The 27,876-nt window shown below is 40.2% G+C and overlaps 1 protein-coding gene across 1 annotated transcript; it reads left to right on the top strand.

The window, feature by feature from the left end:
* The first annotated feature begins 15,538 nt into the window (after positions 1–15,538).
* Positions 15,539–23,221, top strand: TRIM34 (tripartite motif containing 34). The gene is made up of 7 exons (XM_079104715.1): positions 15,539–15,973; positions 16,582–16,677; positions 17,272–17,502; positions 19,216–19,238; positions 21,342–21,442; positions 21,738–21,764; positions 22,008–23,221. The coding sequence occupies exons 1-7, from the start codon at positions 15,554–15,556 to the stop codon at positions 22,565–22,567; spliced, it is 1,458 nt and encodes a 485-aa protein (XP_078960841.1). The 5' UTR covers positions 15,539–15,553; the 3' UTR covers positions 22,568–23,221.
* The last annotated feature ends 4,655 nt before the right edge of the window (positions 23,222–27,876 follow it).

Raw genomic sequence — 27,876 nt, 5'->3', positions numbered from 1 at the left:
GTATTCTAAGGAACTCACAGAGTGTACACACCTGAAGAGAAGGCAAACTGCAAAAATGAAGACATTACTAAGTATTTCAGTGACACTTGTGATAAGAATTATGCAGAATCAGGGTAGGATTTGTTTGTTTCTGTTTTTCAACATTCTGTTATAAGGGAGAATCTTGCTAGATCCCAAGGAGAAGACCAACAGAAGGCAAGGAGAATGAGTTATATTTTTCATTAGTGTCTGTCAAGCCTCAAGCAGTTTTTCTCTTTTTTTATTCCATGTCATGCAACAATATTCTTCTATAAGTATGGTAGAAATTAAATAACAACAGAATGTTTGAAAAACTCCCAGTTCTAGCTCATTACTTTACTAACCCAAAATATTGTCTGTCTTTTCTGACTTAAGTTTTCTGTGACTTGAAAGGAATAATTTTCAGAATGCTAATCCAAGTACTTAAAAAATTATTACTAGGTAGGGGTTATAAATCAGTGGTGGAGCAGGTGATTAGTACGTATAAATCCATAGGTCCCATCCCCAGAACCACCAACAAAACAAAACAACAACAACACAATTCTGAGTGTAGTGTGTCATGCCTGTAATCCCAACAACATGGGAGGCCAAAGCAAGAGATGGCAAGTTTGAGGCCAGCCTCAGCAATTTGGTGAGTCCTATCTCAAAATAAAGTTAAAAAGAGCTGGGGATATATCTCTGGTTTAACCCCCAGTACTGAAAAAGAGAAAGAGAGAGAGAGAGAGAGAGAGAGAGAGAGAGAGAGAAAGAGGGAGAAAAGAAGAAAATCATCACTGTGAAAACAATCTATTCTAAAACAAAACAGTTTATTGTGATCCTATTCCCAACTCCTGTTTTTTTCTTTTTATCTCATTGACATACTAGTTTAAAATTGATTTGAAGGTTAGCACTATGGTAGGGCACATGATTAGCATGTGCAAGTCCCTGGATTCAATATCAGCATTAAAACAAAACAGAAAAAATGATTCGATATTTTTTTTTCCCAGCCGTAGTTTTTGTTTATTTTAAAACAACTTATTCTTCCTGGTGCAGTGGTGCACACCTATAATCCAAGTGAGTAAGGAGGCTGAGGTAGGGGGGTTACAAGTTTGAGGCCAGCCTCAGCAACCAAGTAACTTAATGAGACCTGTCGAAGGAAGGAAGGAAGGAAGGGAGGAAGGGAGGAAGGGAGGAAGGGAGGAAGGGAGGAAGGGAGGAAGGGAGGAAGGGGAAGGAAGGAAGGAAGGAAGGAAGGAAGGAAGGAAGGAAGGAAGGAAGGAAGGAAGGAAGGAAGGAAGGAAGGAAGGAAGGAAGGAAGGAAGGAAGGAAAAATGTAAAGGACTGGCGGGTGTAGCTCAGTGGCAAAAAACCCCTGTGTTAAATCCATAGTACCAAACTAACTAAATAAATAAAATTTAAAATAAAAAACTTACTCTGCTGGGTATCCTTTCTGGTGAGCTTTCTGGATGTCTGATTTAGTGCCTGACAATTTTTTTGAAAACTCTTTGCCGTTATTACTTTAGATATTTCTTCTGCTCCTTCTTCACTATATTTCCTCTCTTCAAAATATTCCAATTATGCATATAATGTATCTTGAAATTTTCTCCTCTTATATTCTCAATTTCATTTTTCTCTTGACTTTTCAGTTTGGAAATTTCAATGGACATATCTTCAAGCTCACTGATATTTTTTCTTTTATCAGGTCCAATCTTTCTTTCCTTTCCTTTCCCTCCCTCCCTTCTTTCCTCACTTCCTTCCTTCTTCCTTTCCTTTCTTCTTTCCCTCCCTCCCTGCCTCCCTCCTTCCTCCTTTTCTTTCTTTCTTCCTTCCTTTCTACTCTCTCTCTCTCTCTCTCTCTCTCTCTCTCTCTCTCTCTCTTTTTCTGGTCTCTCTCCTTCCTCCCGTCTTCTCACTTATTTTCTTTCTTTCTTTTTAAATTTTGGGTGACAGGGTCTCACTGTGTTGCTCAGACAGACTTCAAACTTGCAATCCTTCAACCTTAGCCTCCAGAGTCTCTGGAATTACAGTCACGCACCACCACACCTGACTTGATGTCTAACTTTTTGATGGGGTTTGGGCCACAATCCCAAAATGAGCAATCCTGTTGTTCAGAATGATAGCCATCAAAGGTATTTTTCATTTCTGTTACTCTCTAGCACTTTCCTATCTTAGTTCCCATTTCTCTGCTTGCATTACCCATCTGTATAATGTAATGTATTTTACATTATAGTCCTCCAGGTACTAACTTATTTATTTTAAATTCCCTGCCTGATTATTCCAAATTCCATGGCAAATCTGAATCCCCTATTGATGCTTAGCTCTTCAGTGTTTTTTCTTGCTTTTGGCAGGCCTCCTGATTTTGTTGTTGTTGCACACCTGACATAATGCATCAAATAACAGGAATTTAAGGAAAGACCTTTTAGGTGAGATTATATGTTAATTTAACTAGGAATGGAGCTGTATTTAATGTTGGTTATAGCTGTAGGGGTGCTAAAGACTTCAAATTCCTCGCTTCTCCTTGTGATTTGTTATTGCAGTAGTAGGCACTGAACCCAGTGCCTGGGGCACAGGAGCTATATTCTCAGACCTTTTATTTTATTTTCAGATAGAGTCTCACTAAATTGCCCTGGCTGACCTTGAATCTACCTCAGTCTTCACAGTGACTGGAATTGCAGGTGTGCAACAGCTTGATATTTAAACAGAACCTACAGACCTCAGAAACGGTGCCCTCTACTGACAACACCATGAAGCCTGTAATTGCTTCCAGGTTTTCTGTTTTAAAGAAAAAGATCAGAAAATAAAGGGATCTGAACTTAACATAAAAAGTCCAATGGGTTATTTCACTTAGTGTGATTTTCTCTCTTTCCATGTGGAAGCTAAAGCAAAATAGGGAAAGAAGGCAGTGGGGGAGGGGACTGCATATCACAAGGACATAGGGAAGATCAGTGGAGTAGAAGAAGTAAAAAAAAAAAAAAAAAAACAGAGAGAGAGAGAGGAGGAAGGAAGGAAAAGAAATATGGAAGGAATCTAATGGAATCATGTCCAACACATACATAAATGTACCATAGGAAATTTCACCTTAGTGTACATGTAGAAGGTACCAATGAAGAATAAATAAACAGCTGGACATTGCAGCACCCACCTGTAATCCCAGAAACTCAGGAGGCTGAGGCAGGAGGATTACAAGTTTGAGACCAGCCTCAGCAACTTAGAGAGACCCAAAGCAACTTAGCAAGATCCTATCTCAAAAAAAAAAAAAAAAAAAAAATTTAAAGAGGGGGTTCCTGGGGATATGGTTCAGTCGTAATGTGCACCTGAGTTCAATCCTCAGTACCAAAAATAAATAAATAAATAATTGAAAGGAAGATCAATAGAATGGAGGAGGCAGGAAAGGCAGAGGGAAGAGGGGAGGAAAAGGGAGGGGAAATGGGGAATGATATCAAATTCCTTGTATGTATAATTTTGTCAAAAAGAACCCAAATACTATGTGTAATTACAATGCTCTAAAAAAAAAAAAAAAAAAAAAAAAAAAAAGCCTCAAGGGTACAAGTGTGGGCCTTTACCTCCAGGAATCATTTCCAGGACTTTCCCATAACTCTCAACTCTGAAGTTCTATGTGGCAATCATGCCATCCTGTATTTCAGGGTGTTGGGCCTGGGTGGGGTTATTATTAGTGGGAAATTTGGGTGGGCTCAGGAGAATCTCAGGCACCAATAATCTTTAACTTCAAGGATGGTTGTGGGCAATGTGCAGGCAGCAGTATCCAGAGCCACCACTAGAGAGCGACCAGGAGTTTCTCAGCCCTTGGAATTTGAAATTCTTATCAGTGATAAACACAGCCTCTCATTTGTATGAGATTCCGGGGATCTTCCATTTGCCTGAGGACAATGCTGGGTAATCTCTTGATCCTAACTCCAGCCTCAGATCATTTTGTTTTGTTTGTCTTTAAGCTAGGCCCCCTCAGCTCTTCCCCCTCCACAGTGCCTGTGTTGAGACCTTCATCGTCCCTGTTCAAGTGAATCATCTATTCTCCCTGTGGTGGGAAGAGGAGGATGATTTTTCTCCTGAGACTTGCTTTGCCACTGACACATACACTCGTGTTTCTAGACCTTAAGTCTAGAAATTGGAATTATTCTTGGGAATATTGGAGAATGCTTCTGGGCATGCTCAGTTCAGTGTTGCAGTGCACCAAGTTTACTCTTGTTCACCTAATAGGATGAGTCGGAGTGACTCTGTAACCTTACCTGATTCTTTGTAAGTTTCTCCAAAGAGTTTTAACTGAAACAAACAAGGAAAAAAAAAAAAAAAAACTACTTTGAAGATGAGCTTTATTTTTTATTTTGAAGCAGGATCTCTTGTAAAGGGAAGACAGCTTTCTCTTTGAGTGTTGGAGTTTGTCTCTATTGGTGCCCGTCTTGCTTAGTGCACCTTGTTTAGCTGCTAAGACCTTTGAAGTTTCCCCCCTGCCCTGGGCCAGCTGTTCCTGCTGAGTCATTCACTCTCTGGAAGACGATTAGTGGAAATTAAAATGTCCAACCAAAAACAATCAGAAATGTTTCAGAAGAAAAAAAAATTACAGGATGTACAAAATTATTTTCCACATGTATAAGGGTCCAGACTTCTGAAGCATTTCTGCAAAGAGAGGCTGACTGAAAAGAGAGTCCTGCAGGATCATGCTCTGGAAGGGCTTAGAGACTGAGGACAACAAGCTAGGAGGACCTGGGAAAGCCCAGGCTTTGCTCCTGCACTGGGGTCAGTAGATAAATCCCCAGATATTTCTCTATGCCTTGGGATATGACTCTTTTTCCCTGTCTTTCAACCTCTTCACTGTTTAACACTAGCTCCAAGTACAATCTCATGGAAATAGTTGCAGATTCTTGAATGGACCAACCTTGCTTATTTTCCTGGGAAGACCTTTGGTTTTTCCCAGTAACATGATTCAGTTGAGAATGAAGCAGCAGAGGAAGTGTTGATATCCTAAGACAGATTCCAGAAGTGGTAATTTTTCTTCCCGTAATATGTGTGCGTAGATAATTAAGAAGATATAACAGAAAGAAGCTCAAAAGAAAGGACATGATTATGTGTCTGTTGAATTAATAGAGAAATGAGTTACAAATAGAGGAAAAAATTTACTAAGCAGAATAATTTTTGTTTGTGTTTGGTACTGGGGATCACAGGCATGTGTCCCCTACCATGAACAAAATTGGTGATGAAAAATTGGGTGTTGTAGAACTCATGGACTAACTTAATAAACACATCTCAACTAATGATTTAACATATCTGCGACTTCTTTAACGTGGCCGAAACATAAGTCCAATTTTTTTGGATACAGATACTTTTTCATGGCACAGTTGTTAAATTTCCAACAAATTCATAATTGTCCTTCTGCTGGGACTTCGGATCCTAAAACATGAGGGAGATGATGGGAGAGGCCAAAAGGACAACTGTACCTTGTCAAGCAATTTCCTGAGGTAGCACTGCTTGTTCTCCATCGAGATCTTCAGGAGGAAGGAAACAAGAATTTTCTCAAATAAAACAATGAAAATGAATAATACATCAACTTAAAATTTTCTTCACGAAAACAGCAAGCTCTTCATAGAAGCACAATGTTCTTGCATAATCCTGTGCCCAAGAAAGGTGACGACTTCTGAGGGGGGTTCTCCAGTTCAAGACTCCTCCCCATCAGAGGTTTCAAGCTTACCTCAATTTCAAAGCACTCCTCTCTGTCTAGGGCCCCAAGGACCAGTGTTAGCATGGGAGGCCAGTGACTCTCAGCCTGATTCACATAAGAATCACCTAGAAAACTTAATTTTCTTTCATAGTCAAGGTTATTGAGATACATGTTATAAGCGATAACATGCAGCCATTTAGGTGCACAGTTTGTTGATGTCTGAACAAGTTTTAAGACTTGTATAACTACTACATTATCAAGATTTAGAACATTTCCAGCACGCTGAAGAGTTGCGAGAGTTCTCTATTGCCGGTCCATCCCATCTTGGCCCAGCCCTCATCTACCCACATCCTGTCTCCTGGGAAGTCATAGATTACTTTTGGGTGGCAAATGGAGCATTAGACCTAAGGAGATTATTCAAATTGGTGGACTGATTAGGGGTCCTTCGAACCACTATAAAAGTGGCAGCAGAGGAGAAACTGTGTGCCTTTCTGGCCTAGGGAGTTGAACAGGTTAAAACAGGGTTTGTCAATAGGGCTGAGTTTCAGAAACACTTTGGATTGGATAATTCATTGCTTTGTGCATTGTAGAATGTTTGGCAGCATCCAGTGTAGATGCCAGTAGCAGCCCCTGTTATGACAACCAGAAATCTCTTCGGACATTAGGAAATTCCCTGCAGTGCAAATTGCTCTTCCTCCCATGGAGAAACACTTGTTAAGGCATTACTGTCTCCCCCATGGCCTGAAGGACTATAGGCCCTTGGCCCAGAAACTTCCCTGTTCTTCTTCCTGCAAGCCCCAAGAATTTCACTTTCGTTTCTCAGTCAGCTTCTGGGAGGGAGGGACTGCATGCAGCTGAGCACCTTGTGGTGAGTGAATCCTATCCTGGCTTTTCTCCACCACTTCAACTAGGAGTTGAGATTTCCCCCGCTGGGGCCCGAAGGTGTGTGGGGAGGCTTGCGGGGCCAGAGAGTGGGAGACGCTGGGAGGAAAGTACTAAGTGAAGTTGGGGGAGTTTAATTCCTGCTCAGAGACTGGTCTGCTCTAAAGAGAAGTAGAGTGCAGACAGATGGCGGCCTTAAGTCTGGGGGAAACTACCTTGAAAGAGAGAGTGATGAGGAAGCCACGGTCTTGTTTATTTCCTAGAGGAATGACTGCTTCTCCAGACCGAGCTCATCCCAGTTGCCTTCCTGTTCTGTAGATTTGATTTTCTACCTCATAAAGGGAGCTGGAATCTCCTTGGTCTCTGTGTTTCAAAGAGAGAAACAGAAGGCCTCTTCTTTTGTGTCCCACTCTACCTCCTCAGAGGAGAGGGGTCCCTGTGTTCCCGTTTGTGAAAGCCCAAGCTCCTGAGGGGGACTTGTTCAGCACCAGATAGGAAAAAAAAAAAAAAACGCAGCCCACACACCGCAGGGGGAATCTGGCTTTTCACCGGCCTCCTGGCAATCAGGAGAGGCTGTGGCTTCCTGGCATGTCCCCAGCCCTTAGCGTGCCCCAGGACAGCTGGTTACATGACCTGATTGCTGTCTGCTTCTTTGTTCCCTTTTATTTTGTGTTCTGGAACTCCAGTCTCAGGACTCAGCTTGCTTTTCTCTGTATACACTTGATTAGTTTGGTGTTTTGTTTTGTTTCAGTGCTGAGGATAGAACCCAGGGCTTCTGGAATGCTAGGCAAGTGTTCTGCCACTGAGCTGCATTCCTAGCCCTTTTTATTTTTCCTCTTGGGACAGGGTCTTGCTAGGTTGCCCAGGCTGGCCTCCAACTTGGGATCCTCCTGCCTCAATAGCCGGGTGTGACACTTCACCTAATTTGCTTATTTTTACTTCAACTTTTTTTTCTTTTTTCTTTCTTTCTTTCTTTTTTTTTTTTAATACCAGTGATTGAACCCAGGAGTGCTTAACCACTGGGCCACATACCCCAACATTTTTTTTTTTTTTCTCTTAACATTTGATTTTGAGACAGGTTCTTGCTAAGTTGCTTAGGGCCTCACTAAGTTGCTGAGGCTGGCTTTGAACTTGCAATCCTCTGTCCTTAGCCTTCTTAGCTGCTGGGATTATAGACATGAGCTGCTGTGCCTGGCTTACTCTTACTTCAGAAGTACTTGTAACCCTGTCTTCTCCCCTGCCTTGGAACTTGGTCATCATTCTTTCTCCTGTGCACACCTGTCATAGGAAAAGAGATGTAACTAGAAGACAGTCCCAAGGAGTTCTCAGAGAGAAAGGGAAACTCAGCTCAGGACCAGTGGGGCCCTTGACATAAGTGATAGAAAAGAATTTCAGTATGTTTCAGTAGAGGCACAAAGATTTATCTAGGATAGCGAAGGGTACATATTCCAGGGAAAATGTGGGTCACCTCAACAGTGAGAGATGGTTTGGGGACTCCCAGCTGTTTTTAAAGGAAACTTTGTGAGGCCTGGATATGCAAAGGTATGTAGGAATGATATCAGTGTGATGATCTCAAGAAGATTATGGTAGCTTGGTCAGTGTTAGGATCCTTATACTGACCTAGTCTTCATTATCTGGTCAATATAATAGTGCTGGAAAGTCCCTCTAAAAAATTACAAGTTTCTCAAAATACCCTATCTCTCTTTACCTAACAAAATACCTTATCTCTCTTTACCTAACAAAATACCTTATCTCTCTTTACCTCTTTAATTAACAGTGCTCAAGATATTCATCACAAGTGAATGGATTTATGTTTAACTTTAAGATTTAGAGATTTCCTAGGAATTTGGGAGTGACAAGCTTGGGAGAGAGAGAAGCTGGCTCAGGGACTGACAGCCCAGAAAAGTATGTGGCACTTGTGAATTAAGCTTTCATTTCTTTGTTCTTCCTTTATGTCTCCTTTCTGCATTAAAAAAAAAAAAAAAAAAAAAAAAAAAAAAAAAAATCCTACTCCACACCTCTGCATTGATCGTTAATCTATTACTGTTTTCTTTGCTCAGAGCTAATCAGCAAGAGTAGGCTGTTGTTCAGGAAGAACCCAAAGTTGCAATGATCTTGCTAAGCAACTTGCTCTCTGTTGACCCTGGGTATTTCCCATCTGTGAGCAATTGGCCTTGGAAGGTGTTAGGTGCATTCTGATACCCACCGTGCTGTCTCACACTCCCACTGCTCAGAGGTGACTGTACCTGCCTTGCTATGAATCTGCCTGCCTCCTGGGGAGGGTTCACTTCTGCTCAGAGGCTGATCTACCAAGATACAGGCTAAAATGAACTTACTTAGTCATACAAAACTCAATTCAAAGGAACTAAAGCAGGTTACTGGTGTGAAAAAGTGCTGTGAGCATCCATTCAACATTTAATAAATATGAAATACTTGTAGGAACTTACATTCTAGTTAGGGAACGATAATAATAAATAATTGATAGAATATACAAGAAGATACACAATAATTTGCAAAATATATCATTCATATATATATATATATGTAGTACACAAGAAGATAGACTATATGAGACAGTAACCAATATTGCAGTTTTTTTTTTTTTTCTTATTGGTTCTTTTTAGTTATACATAACATTAAGGTTCATTTTGACAAAATTATTAAAGTATGGAATATAATTTGTTGTAATTCAATCCTTAGTACTTCTCCTTTCCTTCTCTTCCTCCCTTCACCAGTTCCCTTCCTCCCTCTGCCTATTGCTTTTCCTACACTCTACTGATCCTTCTGCTATTTTTTTAATCAACATCTTGTGGATGCACATTATGGTGAGAGTCACTGTCGGGTATTTATTTTAGTACACAGGAAAATTAGGTTAGATTCGTTCCACTATTCTTTCCTTATCCCATTCCTACTCCCTCCCCTTCAATCCACTTGGTCTACTTTATTGATCTTTGTTCTATTTTTTTAAATCTTTCCTTTATTTTGGATTAGTTTCTGCATATCAGAGAAATCATTTGACCTTTGGTTTTCAGGGACTGCCTTATTTCACTTAGCATGTTATATATAGAATATAATTTTATTTATACTTTCATCTGTCGAAGGGCATGTAGGTTTGTTCGATAGCTTGGTTATTGTGAATTGTGCTACTGTATAGATTCTCAAAAGACCTGATGAAGGCCTTTCAAATTTAAATAATTTTCATAAACCCCTCCTTGTAAGGAGAACTTTGAATAGACTCTGAAGAACTTTGAATAGACTCTGAAGAATGTGAGGAATTTAAAGTCTTTAATACAGGCTAAGATTTTCCCAGGCATTGAAAGAAGGACAGGGTTGGTTGGGGAAGAGTGTGCTGAGAGAATAGCAGGTGGGCTCAGAGGGATGCTGCAGTGGAAGGGGATGTGTTATCCAGACCTAACTGGATCGCCATGAAATCGTTCATATGAACTCGTGACTGGCTTCTTTCATTTAGCATAATGTTTTTAAAGTTCATCCAAGTTGTAGCACGTATTCATTCCTCTCTAAGGCTGAATAATATTCCCCTACAAACAGACCACATTGTTTACCCATTTCTCCAGTAATGGACATTTGGCTGTTTCTAAGCTTTGGCTATTAAAAAATATGCTGCTATGAAAAAACAAACAAACAAAAAAAGCTGACCTCATTCTGAATTTGGGCAGAGGAGTGGCTTAATTGATGTCTGCTTTAAGAGGCTTCCTGCAGGCAATAACATAAGAAGAGCGAAGAGAGCCAAGTAAGAAAGGCCATGAAAAGTATTAAGAACACCAACAGGAGAACAATTTCCTGGAAACAAGGCAGAATAAATAGGTGGCTTGTACCAGAGTGGTGGCAGTGGACATGGCTGAAGCTAACTTGAAGAAACCACCCTCAACATATTCTGCTGGACTAGATGAGAGGAAATGATACTAGGGGTTGCTAATCAAAAATGGTACTATAGTAAAAAGTGACTTGGGAATTCATTGACTATCTAAAAACTTCAAAGAACAGCCTTCCCCAAAAAGTCCCCTTCCTAAATACAGTCCAATTTTACTACCTAACCTGCAGAGAGACAGAGTTTGCATTTACCCAGTGCAGACTGGCAGGGGAAGACTCAAGTGTTGGGTGCAATCACCTGACACCCAGGGTTTAGAGGTTTTTTTTGTTTTTTGTTTTTTTTGCAGTGCTGGGGATTGAACCCAGCGCCTCGTGCTTGCAAGGCAGGCACTCTACCAACTGAGCTATCTCCCCAGCCCTACCTGACCCCCCAGGGTAGTGATAAAAAAAGACTTCTGAGGTGTCCTAAATTTCATTACAAAGTGGAGTGGAGGTGGGAAGGGAGGGGAGGTAGCAGCGAGGTTAATTAGTTACAAGATACAGGCCACAAAAACCAAAGCACCATTTTACGTTCATGTCTGTTGAAACCTTAAATCCTATCTCAACCCTTCAAGGTGCATGTTGCCCACCTATCCCAAAGTCTTCCAAGCTCACTGTAATCCTGCCCGTCTTTTCAATAACCAATGTAGATTCAGTGTAAATAACCTCTGTCTGCCTTCCTTCCTTTGGTTTTTATTATAAAATTCTCTGGCTTAGATCCAGAAGACATTTTTTCAACTGCCACCTAGCCTTATTGTTCAGGTGGCTGAGGAACTTGTCCTGGGACAGCTTCTTGTTGGCCAGCATTAGTAATGGCCCAATAAACCCTTTTATTTCAGAGATCTCTGTTTCAGAGTTTTGACCTAACAGTAGCCAGGTGACCTGGGCATTCTATCAGGCAGATGCCACTCATGTTTCCTTCTCTACTTCCCTGAATGCTGCTGGGCTTGGGTCTCTCTTGGGCAGTGGTGGGGTCATACAGGTACTGACCCCGCTGTACCTTCCACATTCTTTGGTTGTTATGGTGGCAGCTGCTTCAACATCAACTTGCAGCCCAGCTGTGAACATGTGGCCACAGCTCCATGGGACAAGGATTGTTCCCCTACTTCCTCCTCTGTAGGTCCTTGAGGTTTCTTAGTTTCGGGAAGACACTAAGGGGAAGCAAAGAGAACAGAGAATCCCACATCTATGATTGGTTCACAGCTTCAGTGATAATGAATATATATCATGCAAATCTTGCTAGTCATAAGACTTTTAGTCTGACCTATATGTAGTCACTGTAGCCAGGAGTTAATAGCATTTCTCCTTTAGATGGTTTTCAGTATCCGGATCATAGGCTAGATTAAACCCACCAGCCCAATTTTAATCTTTCTTCTCATTAGGTTCATTTTATGGATGAGGTTGAGGGAGCAAGCCAGTCTCTAGGCTTGAAGTATCTCTGTACAGCTTTTTTATGCTTCATGATTCCTTGTGCAGAGGGGGAGATGATGTACCGGTTATCACATACTCTGGGTTTTTTACTATCAAACTTTTTCTTTGTGGTACGGGGATTTAAACCCAGGGGTGCTCCACCACTGAGCTACTTCATCAGTCCTTTTTTATGTTTATTTTGAGACAGGATATCATCAAGTTGCCCATACTGACCTCAAATTTGTGACCCTCCTATCTTAGCCTCCTGAGTTATTCGGATTACAAAGGGCACCTGGCTCAAACCTTTACAACTGTATTAGTTTCCTTGGGCTGTTATAAAAACTGCCATGTTTTAGATAACCTAAAACAACAGGAATTCATTCTCTTATAGTTCAGGAGGCCAGATGTTCAAAATCAAGTTCATAGTAGACTTGGTTCCTTCAGGAGGCTCAAAGGAGAATCTGATCTATGTCTCTCCTACTTCTAGTAGTTTCTAGCAATCCTGAGCACTCTTTGACTTGCAGATTTATCAGTCCCAACCTTGCCTCTTAGCTTCCTTCCCTGTGTGCTTGTGTGTCCCTTCCTCTACTCTAGAAGGATGCAGGTCATTGGATTTAGGACCCATTCTATCTAGAAAGACCTCAACTTGATTTTATCTACAAAGACCTTATTTCCAAATAAAGTCTCATTTACAAAGGTGAGCATATCTTTGTGGGAGATTGTTTTATTAGCTTTTTCATTGCTGTAACCAAAAGACCTGACAAGAACAAATTTAGAGTAAAAGTTTATGTGGTACTCATGGTTTTAGAGGTATCAATCCACAGGTTGCCAACTCCATTGCTTTGGGTCCAAGCGGGGCAGAACATCTTGATGGATATTTGTGGGGGAGGAACGCAACTCAAGACATGACCCAATCATTTCACCTGTAAGCTTTCTTCCATTGTCTCACACATGAGCTTTTGGGGGACACCTAATATCTAAACTGAAACAGGGACACGATTTAACTTTCAATCCATTGGAGCATGCATTGAGACATTAGTATATACTGAAATAGTTTTTTGTTTTGTCTTGTTTTTTGCTTCACAGTCCACTGTCCATATGGAGCCCAGGTTCTGAGAGTGAGTGCCATGGTGCCTCCATTTTGTGGCTTACGCTCTGATTGCCAGCCCTAGTTGAGGGACTGGTTTGCCACTCCCACTCACATGTGCCAACAGCACATACACCCAAGCTCACTTGCTTAACAAGGGGATATCGACAGGGACACACAGCACCCAGTAAAGAGAGGGTCCTCACAATGGTGCAGGAGGAACTCCATCCCTATGGTGAAAGTTCATTTTTAAGAAAACAAGAATCAGTAGATGTGTGGGAAACTCACGTGGCTTACATAAACCTCACTCCAACATACTGATTACCTTGTTAGAGTCATGAACGCAGCTTCTACGGACCTGTAGGGGGTATTCTGTTATAGGTGTCACAGCCCTTCTGTGCAAACAAGGTCAGTGCTTGCCAGAAACATAATTTAAAAAAGAAAGCATGAGGAGAAGGTAATCCCAATGTCATTTGTATAGGAAGAAAGATCTTAGGCTTAAGGATGATCCTTTTATTTTCCACATGACCAATCTAATTCCCGATCTTCTTTCCTTTACCTTATTTCTCATTTTTTTTCTTGCTTCTCTGTTTCCTCCATCAACTTGTCCTACTTCCTTCCTTCCAGTGATGGAAAGAGAATGTTGCTTTTGGAAAGAGATCATCACTTCCACATCACTTGGGAAGTATCATGTAGCTAGGTCCTGCAGGATTGCTAAAGGCCTAGCAGCTCTCTGCTGATCAGTCACACTTACAACTTGAAACTTGAGATGTTCTGTCTTCTCTCAGGGCATTTACCAATGTGATTCCATCTGCCTAAAAATATTTCTCTCTTCCTCATTCCATATTCCCTTCTCATCATTCAACTTTCAATTCACCTTTTAATTATTTAAGGAGAATATCTTTGGTTATTCCCTTTGCCATATTATTGGATTTCCTCAAAGCACATACCTCTGTGCAGTAGTGGCTATCCCGCCTGTCATTTTATGCTTTTACACCTTTATTAAAGATTACTTAATTAGCTTCTGTCTTATTTAGTTGACCATTGAGTTTATTATGGCTAATGTTATCTGTTTATGTTCAGTTTTGGACTTTCAGATTTTAATCCATTTTATAGATTTTAATCATTGAAGACAATCTATCTTCAGTGATAATTTGCTGAATGAATAAATGAATAATTAGCATTCAATTTATGAATGTGGATTGAAACATCTCTCCATCATATGGTCTCCCTTCATATATTGAGGCTTCTCTCTTCTGATCAACAGACATCCCATTGGAATTTATTTTTCTTAGCTATCTGAGATGGATATGACTCTATGATTTATTTATACCATCTCTCCAGCCCTACAAATATACCTCTTTAGATTCCTGTCAACATCCCTGAAATATTTTTATTATCTATTAATTAATTAATTTATTTTGGTACCACGGATTGAACCTAGGGGTGCTTAACCACTGAGCAACATCTCCAGCTCTTTTTTATATTTTATTAGAGATAGGGTCTCACTGAGTTGGGTAGGGCCTAAGTTGCTTAGTCTGGATTTGAACTCACGATCCTCCTGCCTCAGCCTCCTGAGTCACTGGGATTACAGGTGTGAGCCACTGCACCAGCCCTGACATATTTTTAGACCAAGATAAAACCCTACCATTTCCAAACACAAGACTCCTCAACACTTGCCAACTTGTGTGGATTCCTCCATTTCTACTCAGACATAGAATTGGGTATTATATTAGTCAGCTTTGGTTGCTATGACTAAAATAACTGACAATAACAAGATTTGTTTTGATTCATGATTTCAGAGGTTTAGTCCATGGTTGGCCAGCTCCATTGCTCTGGGCTCTAAGTGAGGCAGAACATCTTGGTGGAAGGGCATGGGAAAACTGCTCAGCTCATGGCACCCATGAAGAAGACAGTTGTGAGGGAGAATCTAGGGACAAGTTAAATCCCCAAGGACACACTTCCCCAACCAAGTCCTACCTGCATATAGTCTCTACCACTTCCCAGTGATCCATTCAGCTATTAATGGATTAATCCACTAATGAGGTCAGAGCTTTCATGATCCAATCACTTCCCTAAAGCACCAGCTCTGAGCATTACTGCACCGGGCACCAAACCTTCAAACATATAAGATTTTGTGATGGCTAATGTGCCCCCAATGATACACTTGTTGTTCAATAGATGAGTTAGAGCAGGGCTGCCTGATGAGGAACCAGGTAAGGAGAGAGTTGAAGGAAGTATAAAAATCTTGCCAATATCAACAGGAAGATCAGCAAAGAGCAAGTACAAATGCCCAGAGGCATTAATGGCTTAACTGGGCCCTTGAATTCCATTTCTGATTTTTCTCTCTCCTTCTTTTGGGTCTTCAAGAGTGTGGTCTTGGGGCTGGGGAGATAGCTCAGTTGGTAGAGTGCTTGCCTTGTAAGCACAAGGCCCTGGGTTAGTACCCCCCTCCAAAAAAAAAAAAAAAAAAAAAAAAAAGAGTGGTCTTGGTCAGTCCTTAATGTGTGCACAGTTAGAATCCTTGTTTTTGCCATTCTCACACCATCCTTTTTTAATCTTCCTAACCATCCAGAAGGCTATACACAAGAAGAGCATCAGGAGTTATGACAGGAGGAAGCCAGGGGAGCAATGCAATGGCTTCAAAAGTCCTGGTGAACATACAGGAAGAGGCAAGATGTCCCATCTGCCTAAAGCATTTAATAGAGCCACTGACTCTAGGCTGTGGCCACAGCTTTTGCCAAGCATGCATCGCCAGGAGGAAGAAGTCAGTGACCAGCCCAGGTGGGGAAAACACCTGTTTTACATGTAATATCAGGAACTTATTTGGAAATCCAAGGGCTAATCAGCCTTTGACTGACATAGCAAAAGAACTCAGGGAAGTCAAGTTGAGCCCCAACATTGGGCAGAGTGGAGAATTTTGTGCACACCATGGAGAGAAACTCCTACTCTTCTGTGAGGTGGACAGGAAGGTCATTTGCTGGCTTTGTGAGCGTTCTCAGGAGCACCGTGGTCATCGCACGCTCCTCATGGATGAGGTAACCCAGGAATGTCAGGTAGGTCTCTTGATGGAGGGAGATGGCATTAGGTGGTTCTTGATAAGAAATTTCACCTATCCATTCTTCTTTACTCACATTGACCCATAGTCCTTAATCCTGAGATTTATTTTCCCTGTATGTCTCTTACCCTACATTCGTCCTCTAAAATCTGGAGTCTGTGTATTCTCTCCATTTACATGAAGGGTGATCCTAGGATCATATAGTATCTTAACCAAGAGTAGATTTGGTGGTGATGGTAGGTTCCTCCTTTCATTGTAGGTGGAGAATTCTTTCCCAAGTTTAGCTCTAACTGCTCCTCTCAGCAGGATGATCGCTGGGGAACATTGTGGGTTGAATGTGGAGAATATCTCTTGCTGTGGGGTCTGGACTCACTCTAAGGAAAGAGACAAGCAGGCTGCTGTTGGTGAGATCATTACTTTGATTCCCCAGGAATAAAGAATACATCACTTCAGATTTCCTCCCATGTCATAGATTTTAATCATCAACTCACAGTTTCTGTAAACTTTAGTCTCTTCTGAGATCAATCTGGTTTCTTCCATGTTGATCCTCTATCCAGTTGTGGAGAAACCGCAAAGCTTGATTCTGGTGTGATTCCTTTCCCACAGGACAAGCTCCAGGCAGCTCTTCAGAGGCTGAAGAAGGAACAAGAAGAAGCTGAGAAATTGGAAGCTGATCTCAGAGAAGAGATAATTTCTTGGAAGGCAGGAGGAAACTCTTCCTGAGGGATTCTGACACAGGAATCTTGGGCAGGACCTTTGGTTCTAATCTTAGGAGCCCCTTCATCTTTGTCCCCTGCTCAATAAATCCAGAAGTCATTTGATTGTTGGGAGTGAGGACTGGAGAGTGGACATGTCATGGTACATAAAATATTTGGAATGGAGCACAAAGATGAACAGTATGGTGGGAAAGGCTAGAGAATACTGTATTCCATTTTTCTTTTCCACTGAAGCTACTACACTTTGTAGGAGGTCACTGGGCAAAAGACCAAAGGTTTCTTCAAGGTTCAGAATTGAGGCACATAATAATGGGCAGTTGTGGGTTACTGTCTTCAAGTCAAGCCTTGTGTAGTATGGTCCTAGATATTGTCTGAGATCATTACTTTAGAAGGTATTGAAAGGAAAATAGTAGGGGGAAATATAAAAACAGTTCCCTCAGAATTGCTGTCCTTCTTCTTTATTCCTCCTGGCTTGAAGTGCCTCAAGAATGTTTTCTTCCTGGCTCCTAATATCTTACACAGCGGACCCTCAACCTAACAGACTCATTACATCTCTTTCTCTCTCTGTCCATCTTTGCAGTATCAGGTACAAACTGAGAGAGAAAGGATACAAACAGAATTTAATCATCTTAGAAGAATCCTGGACAGTGAGGAACAGAGAGAGCTGCAAAGATTGGATGGGGAGGAGAAGATGATACTGGATCGCTTGGCAGAGGCTGAGGATGAGCTGGTTCAGCAGACCCAGTTGGTGAAAGAGCTCATCTCAGATCTAGAGTGTCGGAGTCAATGGCCAGTGGTGGAGCTCCTGCAGGTAATCACTTCGTTTGAGGTTCTGAAAACAAGTCTATTACTTTATTTTTATAGCTAAGAATATTCTATGTTGAATAGGAGTAATTAAAGTGACCATTCTTGCCTTTTTCCTGATCTTAGGGGAAAGGCATTCAGGTTTTTACTATTTAGTATGGTGCTAGCTCTGGGGTTTTATAGATGCCCTTGATCAGGATAAAGAAGCTTCCTTCTACTCCTGGTTTGTTAGCCTTTCCTCTTGCTTTTATCTTGAAAGTGTGTGGAATTTTTTTTTTTTTTTTTTTTTTTTTGCAGTGCTGGGGATCAAACCCATGGCTTTGTGCTTGCAAGGCAAGCACTCTACGGACTGAGCTATCTCCCCAGCCCGGCATTTTTTCAAATACTTTTTTGGGGTGCATCCATTGAGATCATCATGCAGTTTTTATTCTTTATTCTATTAATGTGGTATATTACATTGATTAATTTCTTTGGCTGACCAAACTTGCATTTCTGAATTAAATACCATCATGATTATTGAGGTCATGACTTTTTTTTCTGGATTTGATTTTCTAGTAATTTTTGAAAAATTTTGTGTCTAAATGCGTAAGGAATATTGCTTGGAGGGTATTTTTTTGTTTTGTTTTGTTTTAACTTGTGATGTCTTTGTGTGATTTTAGTATCACGGTAGGGCAGGCCTCAGAAAATATTTTTGAAAGTGTTTCCTCCTCTTCTGTTTTTTGTAAGAATTTGTGAAATATTGATATAATTCCATGTTTAAGTCTTTTTTTAAAAATTTATTTCCTTTATTTGCCAGTTACCAAACTATGAATTAGATGCCAAACACTATCCAAAGGGAACTAATTAGTTTTTTTAATGTCACTATGAATGCATGGATTTGAACATTTTGATGTATTTTAATCCATTGCAGCTATGATTTTAATGATGCTCCGGTTGTCCCACCGTTTTTAAGTCTTTAGTGAAATTTACCAATGGAACCCTGTGGTGATTTCTTGACAGGAAGTCTTTGACTTCCAATATAATCTCTTTCCATGTTTTGTGTCCATCTATATTTTCTGTCTTCTTGAATCAGTATTGATAGTTTCTGTATTTCTAAGATTTGTTCACTTCACCTAGGTTATCTAATTTATTGGTGTAGAACTGTTTATAATATATAATTCTTTTTCCCCCCTGGTGCTATGGATTGAACCCAGGGTCTCACATATGCTAGGCAAGCTCTCTACCACTGATCTATACCCCCAACCCTTTATACTTCTTTTTAATTTCTGTAAGGTCAGTAGTAATGTCCCATCTTTCATTCTTGATTTTACTAATTCACCTCCTCTTTGTTTTTCTTCATATGCTTATTTTGATACAATTCCACACATGAAGGCATGTTCATTTTGTTGATCTTCTTAAATAACTCTTTTTTGATTTGTCTGATTTTTTTTTTATTCTTTTTTTTTTTTTTTCATTAATCCTACTCTAATCCTAAAGCTTTTTCTTTTGATTTTGGGGATTGGACCCAGAGATGCTTTATCATTGAACTTCATCCCCAACCCTTTTTATTTTCTGTTTGAGACAGTTTCTGGCCAAGTTGCTAAGGGCCAGTTGCTGAGGCTGGCCTCAAACTTGAGATCCTCCTGCCTCAGCCTCGGAGTCACTGGGATTACAGGCATGATCCACAACCCCTAGTTTAATCCTACTACCTTCTGATTTATGTTCTTTCTCTTCTTCCTAGGACATGAGTGGAATCATGAAATGGTATGTATGGGTGACACGGAGTAGTGCTTTTGTGTTATAAAAGTGCTTTTGTGTATAAAGTTTGTAGCCATTAGTAATACTTTAATCAGAATGAAAAAGGTCAGGGAAATTTAGACACTGTATTATCTTGTTGGTTACAGTGAAGATTTGAGTGTTCCATACCTACTGAGAACTGACCAAACTCTATGTTGGTGAATTTGGTGGCTGAAGTTCAGAGTTAGGGCCAGAAAGTTTATTAGGGGAGTTTCACACTCGGACTCCTGAGACTTCCCTCATTTCATTTACCCCTGGACTCTGCACACAGTTCTGGATCCCTTATTTCTTAAGTGCTTGTCTTATGGCATAAAGGACCATAGGGGACTTTTTTTCTTTTCTTCTTCTTCCTCTTTTTCTTCTTCTCCTCCTCCTCCTCCTCCTCCTCCTCCTCTTCATCCTTCTTCTTGTTCTGGGGATGGTACTCAGGTACTCAGGGGTGCTTTGCCACTGAGCTACACCCCCAGCCCTTTTGAAATAGGGTCTCATTAAATTGCCAAGGCTCTCTTCAAACTGTAGATCCCCTTGCCTCAGCCTCTTAAGTCACTGGGATTATGGGCATGCACCACCACACCAGGAGGGACAGTTTCTTTATATTTTCTTTTCTTACATGAGAATAGAAGGAATCAGGTCATTCTATAAGGTTCTCACTAGATTTCTTAAAACAGACCCAAGACTTGGGGCTAGTGACTTTGACCCAGCTTGCTGATAATCAATCTCTTTTTGTTTATATGCTTTAGAAACTCATATGAAAAAGCTTAGTCCTCATGCCTGTGGTTGCCAACCCACCTGGTAGCATCAAATTCCATACAAACATAAGACATTCTAACCCCCATTAAGGAAGTCTGGTCCTAAGCCAACATGATGGAGATTCGGGCCTACTTTGTCTTCTATTTGGTGAAGGGTCTCAGGTCTAATTCCTAGATCCTTGATCCATTTTGAGTTGAGTTTTGTACAGGGTGAGAGATAGGGGTTTAGTTTCATTTTACTGCATATGGATTTCCAGTTTTCTCAGCACAGCACCATTTGTTGAAGAGGCTATCTTTTCTCCATTTTTGGCACCCTTATCTAGTATGAGGTTACTGTACTTATGTGGGTATGTCTCTGTGTCTTCTATCCTGTACCATTGATCTACCTGTCTATTTTGGTGTAGTACCATGCCATTTTTGTTACTATTGCTCTATAGTATAGTTTAAGGTCTGGTATTGTGATACCTCCTGCATCACTCTTCCTGCCCAGGATTGCTTTGGCTATTATGGGTCTTTTGTTCTTTCAGATGAATTTCATGATTGCTTTTTCTATTTCTGTGAGAAATGTCATAGGGATTTTAATTGGAATTGAGTTAAATCTGTATAGTACCTTTGGAAGTATGGCCATTTTGACAATATTAATTCTGCCTATCCAAGAACATGGGAGATCTTTCCATCTTCTAAGGTCTTCCTCAATTTCTTCCTTCAGTGTTTTGTAGTTTTCATTGTAGAGATCTTTCACCTCTTTAGTTAGATTGAATCCCAAGTATTCTAACCCTGCTCACTTTGGTGATCATAGCTTCTTTGCCAAGTGTGTGTAACTTCCCCATCGAATCTGAAATCTCTAATGTGGACCCTGGGATTCAGGCTCTAATCTGGTACACACAGAGCCCCATGTCACAACCACAACCTGCAGCTTCACTGATTTGATTGATTTGCTTGGGAACCCACATACCTGGCCCTCCCTGAGAGACCCACTGAAATGAGAGAACTTCTCCACCTCATATGACTTTTTCAGAAGTAGCAAAGACTTCCTGTGCATTATTTCATCTAATTTTGTATTATTTCCATGAAGTATCAAGTATTTCATTTTTAGAAGCGGGGACTATGCTTTCAAGAGGTACAGATCTTTCCAAGGTCACACAGAGGGTATGTGGGAGCATATTTCACATGGTGTGTTTCTTTTGGCATCAGGGTCAGGGTTTTTTCCCTTGGGTCCTTTAGGGAAGAGGTATCAATGATGTGGAAGGAGAAGAAGACAGTGGTGTTGGAGGGACACAGGATGAAAAATGTGGAGGTAAAGATATTTTGTTATTCCTAGGGGTGAGATCTGGACTCTGAAGAAGCCAAAAACTGTATCCAAGAAGCTGAAGACTGTATTCCGTGCTCCAGATCTGAGTGGGATGCTGCAAAGCTTCAGAGGTTAGCAGAGCCGAGGAAGAGCGTGGACAGGGAATTTTTGTGGCATCAAGGGTAGCACGTATAGTCTAAGGATGAGGATGGAAGAAAGGAGGAAGGTCAGAGAAGGGGCCTTCTGAGACACAGCGAATGTGATTGGGTGTGAAGGAGAATGTCTGGGCATCTGACTCATCCTTTCATTTGCAGTTCACGGTCTTACCATACTCCCCTCCCTTGCCTCTACTTTAGAGAAGAGATAGGTATTGGTGCTTCTAGTTTTCTTTGCTTCTAATCAAAATCATTGTATCTTTTATTTCAGAGCTAACAGATGTCCAGCACCACTGGGGTAAGAAGTTGAAAGGTCTTCAAATCACTGTATGTGGACCACCTCAGAAGCTCGTGTTTAATGAGATTTTATCATCAGAACCTCATGTGGTCTCACATATACATTTCTCTAACATTCTGCCCCTCCCCTAATTCATGAACACAAATTGGCACCAAGTGCATTTCCCAAGTGCCCTCTTCACAGTGAGACCAGATAAACCCCGTTCCGTATCTGTCACTGATCTTATTTCTTTTTCCCTTGCAGTGGACTTAACACTGGATTCAGGCAACCTAAATTTGAATCTTGTTCTTTCAGAAGATCAGAGACAAGTGATGTCTGTGCCAATTTGGCCAGTTAAGTGTTATAATTATGGCATCTTAGGCTCTCAACATTTCTCCTCAGGGAAACATTACTGGGAAATAGATGTATCCAAAAAGACCAGCTGGATCCTGGGAGTATATTGTAGAAAACGTTCTATGAAGTTTGCTGTGAGAAAAGGTTCAAATTCTCCAAATGTTTTCTCCAAATACAGACCTCAGTATGGCTACTGGGTTATAGGTTTACAGAATGAATTTGAGTACAATGTCTTTGAGGATTCCTCCAGCTCTGATCCTAAGGTGTTGGCCCTCTTCATGGCTATCCCTCCCCGTCGTGTTGGGATTTTCCTCGACTATGAAGCAGGCACAGTCTCATTTTTCAACATCACAAACCATGGGTCACTCATCTACAAGTTCTCTAAATGTTGCTTTTCTCAGCCTGCGTTTCCATATTTCAATCCTTGGAAGTGTACAGCCCCCATGACGCTGTGCCCACCAAACTGCTAAATTTTCTCATTCCCTCACGTACTAGTTGTAGAATTCCTTGTCTAGAAGTTCATCTCCTGCTTCTGAGCACATCTGTACCTTTCACGCTGCCTCTTCCTTGTGATCTCCCTTCTGTACTGGAGAACTTTCATTCATGCTTGAGATGCATAGTATATCAGTCTCAAGTCAGGAGAGATGCTTTTCTACCTGTTTATTCTTTCTCATATTCTCAAAGACAGACTTCTAAGCCCTCCTAAAGATGGAGACTCGTTAGGCTGAGCGTGGCAGCACTCCTGTAATCCCAGCGACTCGGGAGACTGAGGCAGGAGGATCACACATTCAAAGCCAGCCTCAGCAATTTAGCAAGACCCTGTCTCGAAATTTAAAAAACAAAAACAGGTGCCTGGGGATGTGGCTCAGTGGTTAAACACTCCTGGTTTGATCCCTGTTACCAAAATAAAGATGAATTATTGTTAAAATATCCAGGCCCTCCCATTTCTCCCTAGTTCCCTTTCACTAATGTGAAGAGAGTGGTAAAGCCTGTTAAGCTACTCATCCATGTTATTTAGAACAATCTGCATGAATCACTCCTGTGACCAGGATGACCAAAAACGAAGGGATTTTTGGGCAAATGTCAGCTTGCCCAGGGTACTCCAGGATCATCAGGGAGTTGAGGAGAGAAAAGCATCCACAACAGAGAAAAGCATCCGCAATAAGCTATGTAATGGCTTATTACAGAGCTATGTAATGGCTTAATACTGAGCTTCTTTTTCCTCAAATACAAATTGGGATTTCAAACTGCACCTAAATTAAGATCATTATGTGAAACTAAATGTCAATAAATATAAAGTGCCTAATTGCCTTATATATAACGATAACTATAAATACACTCATGATTACTGAAAATTTAGTCTTAACCTCCACAGCAGCTTGTACCTTTAGAATAGTAACAATTGTTTCTTCTGAATTTTCATTTTGCAAATACCCAGAGTCTGCTGTCAAGACCACTTCAGTTCCAGTTTTGTTTTATAAAATTTTTTATTATTGAAGTTGGAATTGTTTTTAAAGTTCCTTATAAGGAATATATTTTCAAAACTGCAAAACAGTGAGCTTCCCTAGTCTGTGCAATACAGGGAGCCATGTCTAGATACCTCTGTTATGAAGGACAACAGTCTTGTGTTCAGGGCTTCTCCTTGTGGTAAAGCACCTAAGTGTACTACTGTTAGTTACCACTCCATGCATCTTTTCTTTTCTTTTGTCTCTGTGGAGTAGAAAGGAGAGCTGGAGAGATGCTGGTCAAAGGAGCCTGGAGCATTATAGGAAAACCTTAGGTGCAAGGAAATCTTTGAAATGCTCAGTCCCTGCAGCCATTAATGAAGCAAGAATAGGTCAAAGTAATAGCTACAACCAAGCTGAACTGCTTCATGCCAGGTGACAGATATAGAGGGTGAATGATGTGGACAGTTAAGACCCTGAGATTTGAATTCAGATAGAATTTCATTATCATAAGTGATGTTACTACTTCCCCTTAACTAAGTTAACTAAATTAATTGGACTCAGTTTCTCTTTGGACATAAAGTTGCTGAGATTTATCCCATTGTGATATTGTAGTAATTAAATAATATGTTTGCAATAATTCCACATTTCCTAACACATGCATTGATCTAGATGCCTATTTCCTATGTGAACTAAAATAATGTTAAAAATGAATATTAATATACTTTAAGTATTACTGTTGTTGATTTGTATCAAGAAACAGAAAATCTTGACTGAAAATCACAAATACTGTTTAAATTTCTTCATTCCCTCATAAATATATTTTCATTGTAAAATTGCTCTTATTGTCTTCATATGCAGATTCTTTCATTTCTATTGTCTCATATTATACATAATATTAGAATTCATTTTGACACAGTTATAACAGCATGGAATATAATTTACTATAATTCAGTCCCAGTAATTTCCATTACCTTTCCCTCCTCCTCCCCCTGTTCCCTGTCCTCTATTCTACTTTGATCTTTCTGCTATTTACTTGTAGTATTTTTTAAAATTAGTATCTTGTGGAAATACATAATGGTGAGATTCACTGTGGTATATTTATATATGTACACAGGAAATTTAAGTCATATTCATTCCACTGTTTTTCCCATATCCCCTTCCTCCTCCCTCCCCCTCAATCCCTTTTCTCTACTGATCTTTCTTCTATTTTGATAGAGTTCACCCCTCTTTCCCATTATCTTCTTTTCTCCCCCTTTATTTTGACTACCTTTGGTATCATATACAGATTTTTACAAGTAACAGTAACTGTCTCTGTAAGTGAACATACTATAAAAAGCTGATTTGACATCCTTTTCTATTTCCACAGTGATTCTCTTTCACTGGGAATCTTTTTCTCTATTTACTCAGCTTCCTCTGTTTTTTTAGGTTGCTGGTTCTTACAGCTCACAGTGATAAAGGAAGAGTCCAGAGTCCAGATGGTTCCCCAATTATGATGGTTCAACTTAACAATTTTTGATTTCATAGTGGTGCAGAAACATACCCACACAACAATTCTGTTTTTTCACTTTCAGCACAATATTCAGCAAATTACATGAACTGGGTATGGTGGTGCATGCCTATAATTGCAGTGACTCAAAAGGCTGAGACAGGAGGATGACAAATTCAAGGCCAGCCTCAGCTACTTAGCAGGGCCTAGTAAGCAAATTGGTGAGAACTTTCTCAAAATAGAAAAGAAGGGCTGGGGATGTGACTCAGTGGCAAAGCATCCCTGGGTTCAATTCCTTAGTACCAAAATAAATAAATGACAAGAGGTATTTAACATTCTATCATAACATAGATTTAGGTTGCATGATTCTGCCTATCTGTAAGATAATGTAAGTGTTCTGAGCACCTTTAAGATAAGCTAGGTGAAGCTTTGATATTCAGTAGGGTAGGTGTATTAAGTGCATTTTCAATTTACGATATTTTCAGCTTATAATGGGTTTATCATGTTGTAACCTCATCATAAATCAAGGAACACCTGAACTGTCCTGGAATCTTTTAGCAATGTTACAGATCAGTGTTTCTATTATCCTTAACTTTATTAATATAATGGACAAAAAGTTTGGATGTATTTCAGTAGTACAATTACCTTGTGAAATAATTACCACAATCAAGCTAACATATCTGCCACCTCATATAATTATCATTTTCTCTTGCTTTTTCACAACAAGAGCACTTAACACTGATTCAGCGAATTTCCAGTGCAGAATACAATTTCATTAACTACAGTTACACTGCTGTACAGTGAGTTGCGGAACAAGTTGCAGAACACGCATCTCACGTAACTGAAACTTTACTCCTCTTGACCAACATCTCTCCATTTTCCTGCTCCCAGATGCTAGAGGCCACTGTTCTACTCCACTTCTGAATCTGGCTATTTAAGACTCTACCTAAATGAGATCACAGTACTGTCTTTATGCATCTGGCTTATTTCACTTAGCATAATGTCCTCCAGGCTCATCCACGTTTTTGCGAATTGGAAGATTTCTTTCCTTTTTTGTATCTAAATAATATCATAATGTATGAACACAAAGGTATGTGTGTATACATACTTCGTAATATATAGTTTTTATTTTTAGTTTTAGTTTGATTTTTGTGTATGCACATATTTAAAATTATCCATATATATCAATTGTACAGATTTTGGGGATTCACTGTCACATTTCCATACAGGCATACATCACACATTGATACTATCTGTCTACACTTTCTTCTACCCTCAACTCCCCCAGCACCCCCTTCCCAGTTCCTAATAATCACTTTCCTACTTTCAAGTTGAAATTTTTTTGGTTCCCACATGCCACACTTGTCTTTCTGTGTCTGGTTTATTTTGCCTAACATGATGTTCTCCAATTCAACCCACTTTTCAGCAAATGACAAGATTTTATTCTACTTTATGGCTGAATAATTCTGCCTGTAGGTTATATTTCCCTTATCGACTAATCTTTCATTGTTGTCCTGTGTGTGTGTGTGTGTGTGTATTGTTGTTATCTTTATTAATTCATTCATTTGTGGAGGCTTAAGTTGTTTCTATATCTTGGTTATTGTGAATAGTGCTGCAAAGAACATGAGAGTGAAGATATCTCTTTGAAATTCTGTTTTTATTTCCTTGGGATATATACTGAGAATCACAGAAGTGGGATGACTGGACCATACGGTAGTTCTACTGTTATTTTGTGAGGACTTTCCATACTATTTTCCATAATGACGGTATTGGTTTACATTCCTATCGATAATGCACAAGAGGTCCTTTCCTTCACATCATCGCCAATTCTTTTTTTTTTTTTTTTTTTTTGGTACCAGGAATTGAACCCAGAGGTACTTAACCACCAAGGCACATTCCCAGCCTTTGTGTATATTTGATTTAGACACAGGGTCTTGCTAAGTTGCTTAGGCCCTCACTAAGTTGCTGAGGCTGGATTTGAACTCAGATCCTCCTGCCTCAGCCCCCCGCCCCCAGCTGCTGGGATTACAGGTGTGCACCACCGTGCCCAGCCCCACCAGCCCTTTTGACCTTTCATTTTTTGATAATTGTCATGTGGGCGGCATCTCATTATGATTTTAGCTTGTGTTTCCTTGATTAGTAATGTTGAGCTACTTTTATGTCTTCTTTTGAGGAATCTCTATTCAGGCTCTCAGTCCATTTTTATATCAAGTTGTTTTCTTCCTGTTGAGTTAGATACATGGTTTGTAGATATTTTTCCTCATTCCATAGGTGATCTCCATCCCTCGTTGTTTCCTTTGCTGTGCTACAGCTTTTAATTTCATGTAATCTCGTTTGTCTATTTTCTTTGTGTTGGACAAAGAGCCTATGTTTGGGAGATACCCCAAAAAATCACTGCCCGAACACAGCATGGAGCTTTCCCCTAGGTTTTCTCTTAGCACCTGTACAGTTTCATGCCTCATGCTTAGTTGTTTGATTCCCTTTGAGTTAAATTTTGTCTATGGTGTGTGTGTGTTTGTGAGTTTTTTGTTACCATAAGGAAATACTTGAGAATGAATGCTTAAAAAGAAAATAAATTTATTTAGTTTGCAGTTTTGGATTCTGAAATTTCCAACAGCATTATGACAGCTCTAACAAGGGCTCCTGGGCTACATTTCATCATGGCAGAGGACATCCCAATGGCAGGAGTATGTTCAGGAGCAAGAGATTACATTGCCAGACAAGAGGCCAAAGAGCAATTTAAAGTTCAGGCTTGCTTTTGTAACAACTTGCACTTGTAGGAACTAATGCAGGAATACCACAATAACTGCCTTTTTTTTTTTTTTTTTTTTTTCACTAGAGATTG

Source organism: Sciurus vulgaris (genome assembly GCF_902686455.1).
Source record: "Sciurus vulgaris genome assembly, chromosome: 11".
Lineage (NCBI taxonomy): Eukaryota > Metazoa > Chordata > Mammalia > Rodentia > Sciuridae > Sciurus > Sciurus vulgaris.
This window is presented reverse-complemented; position numbering and strand designations above follow the sequence as displayed.

Excerpts from the sequence above, each read along its gene's own strand:
- TRIM34 (XM_079104715.1), top strand. The coding sequence starts at position 15,554 with ATGGCTTCAAAAGTCCTGGTGAACATACAGGAAGAGGCAAGATGTCCC. Across the intron at positions 16,678-17,271 it reads AAGAGATAATTTCTTGGAAG|TATCAGGTACAAACTGAGAG; the intron begins GCAGGAGGAAAC and ends CCATCTTTGCAG. Across the intron at positions 21,443-21,737 it reads GATGCTGCAAAGCTTCAGAG|AGCTAACAGATGTCCAGCAC; the intron begins GTTAGCAGAGCC and ends CTTTTATTTCAG.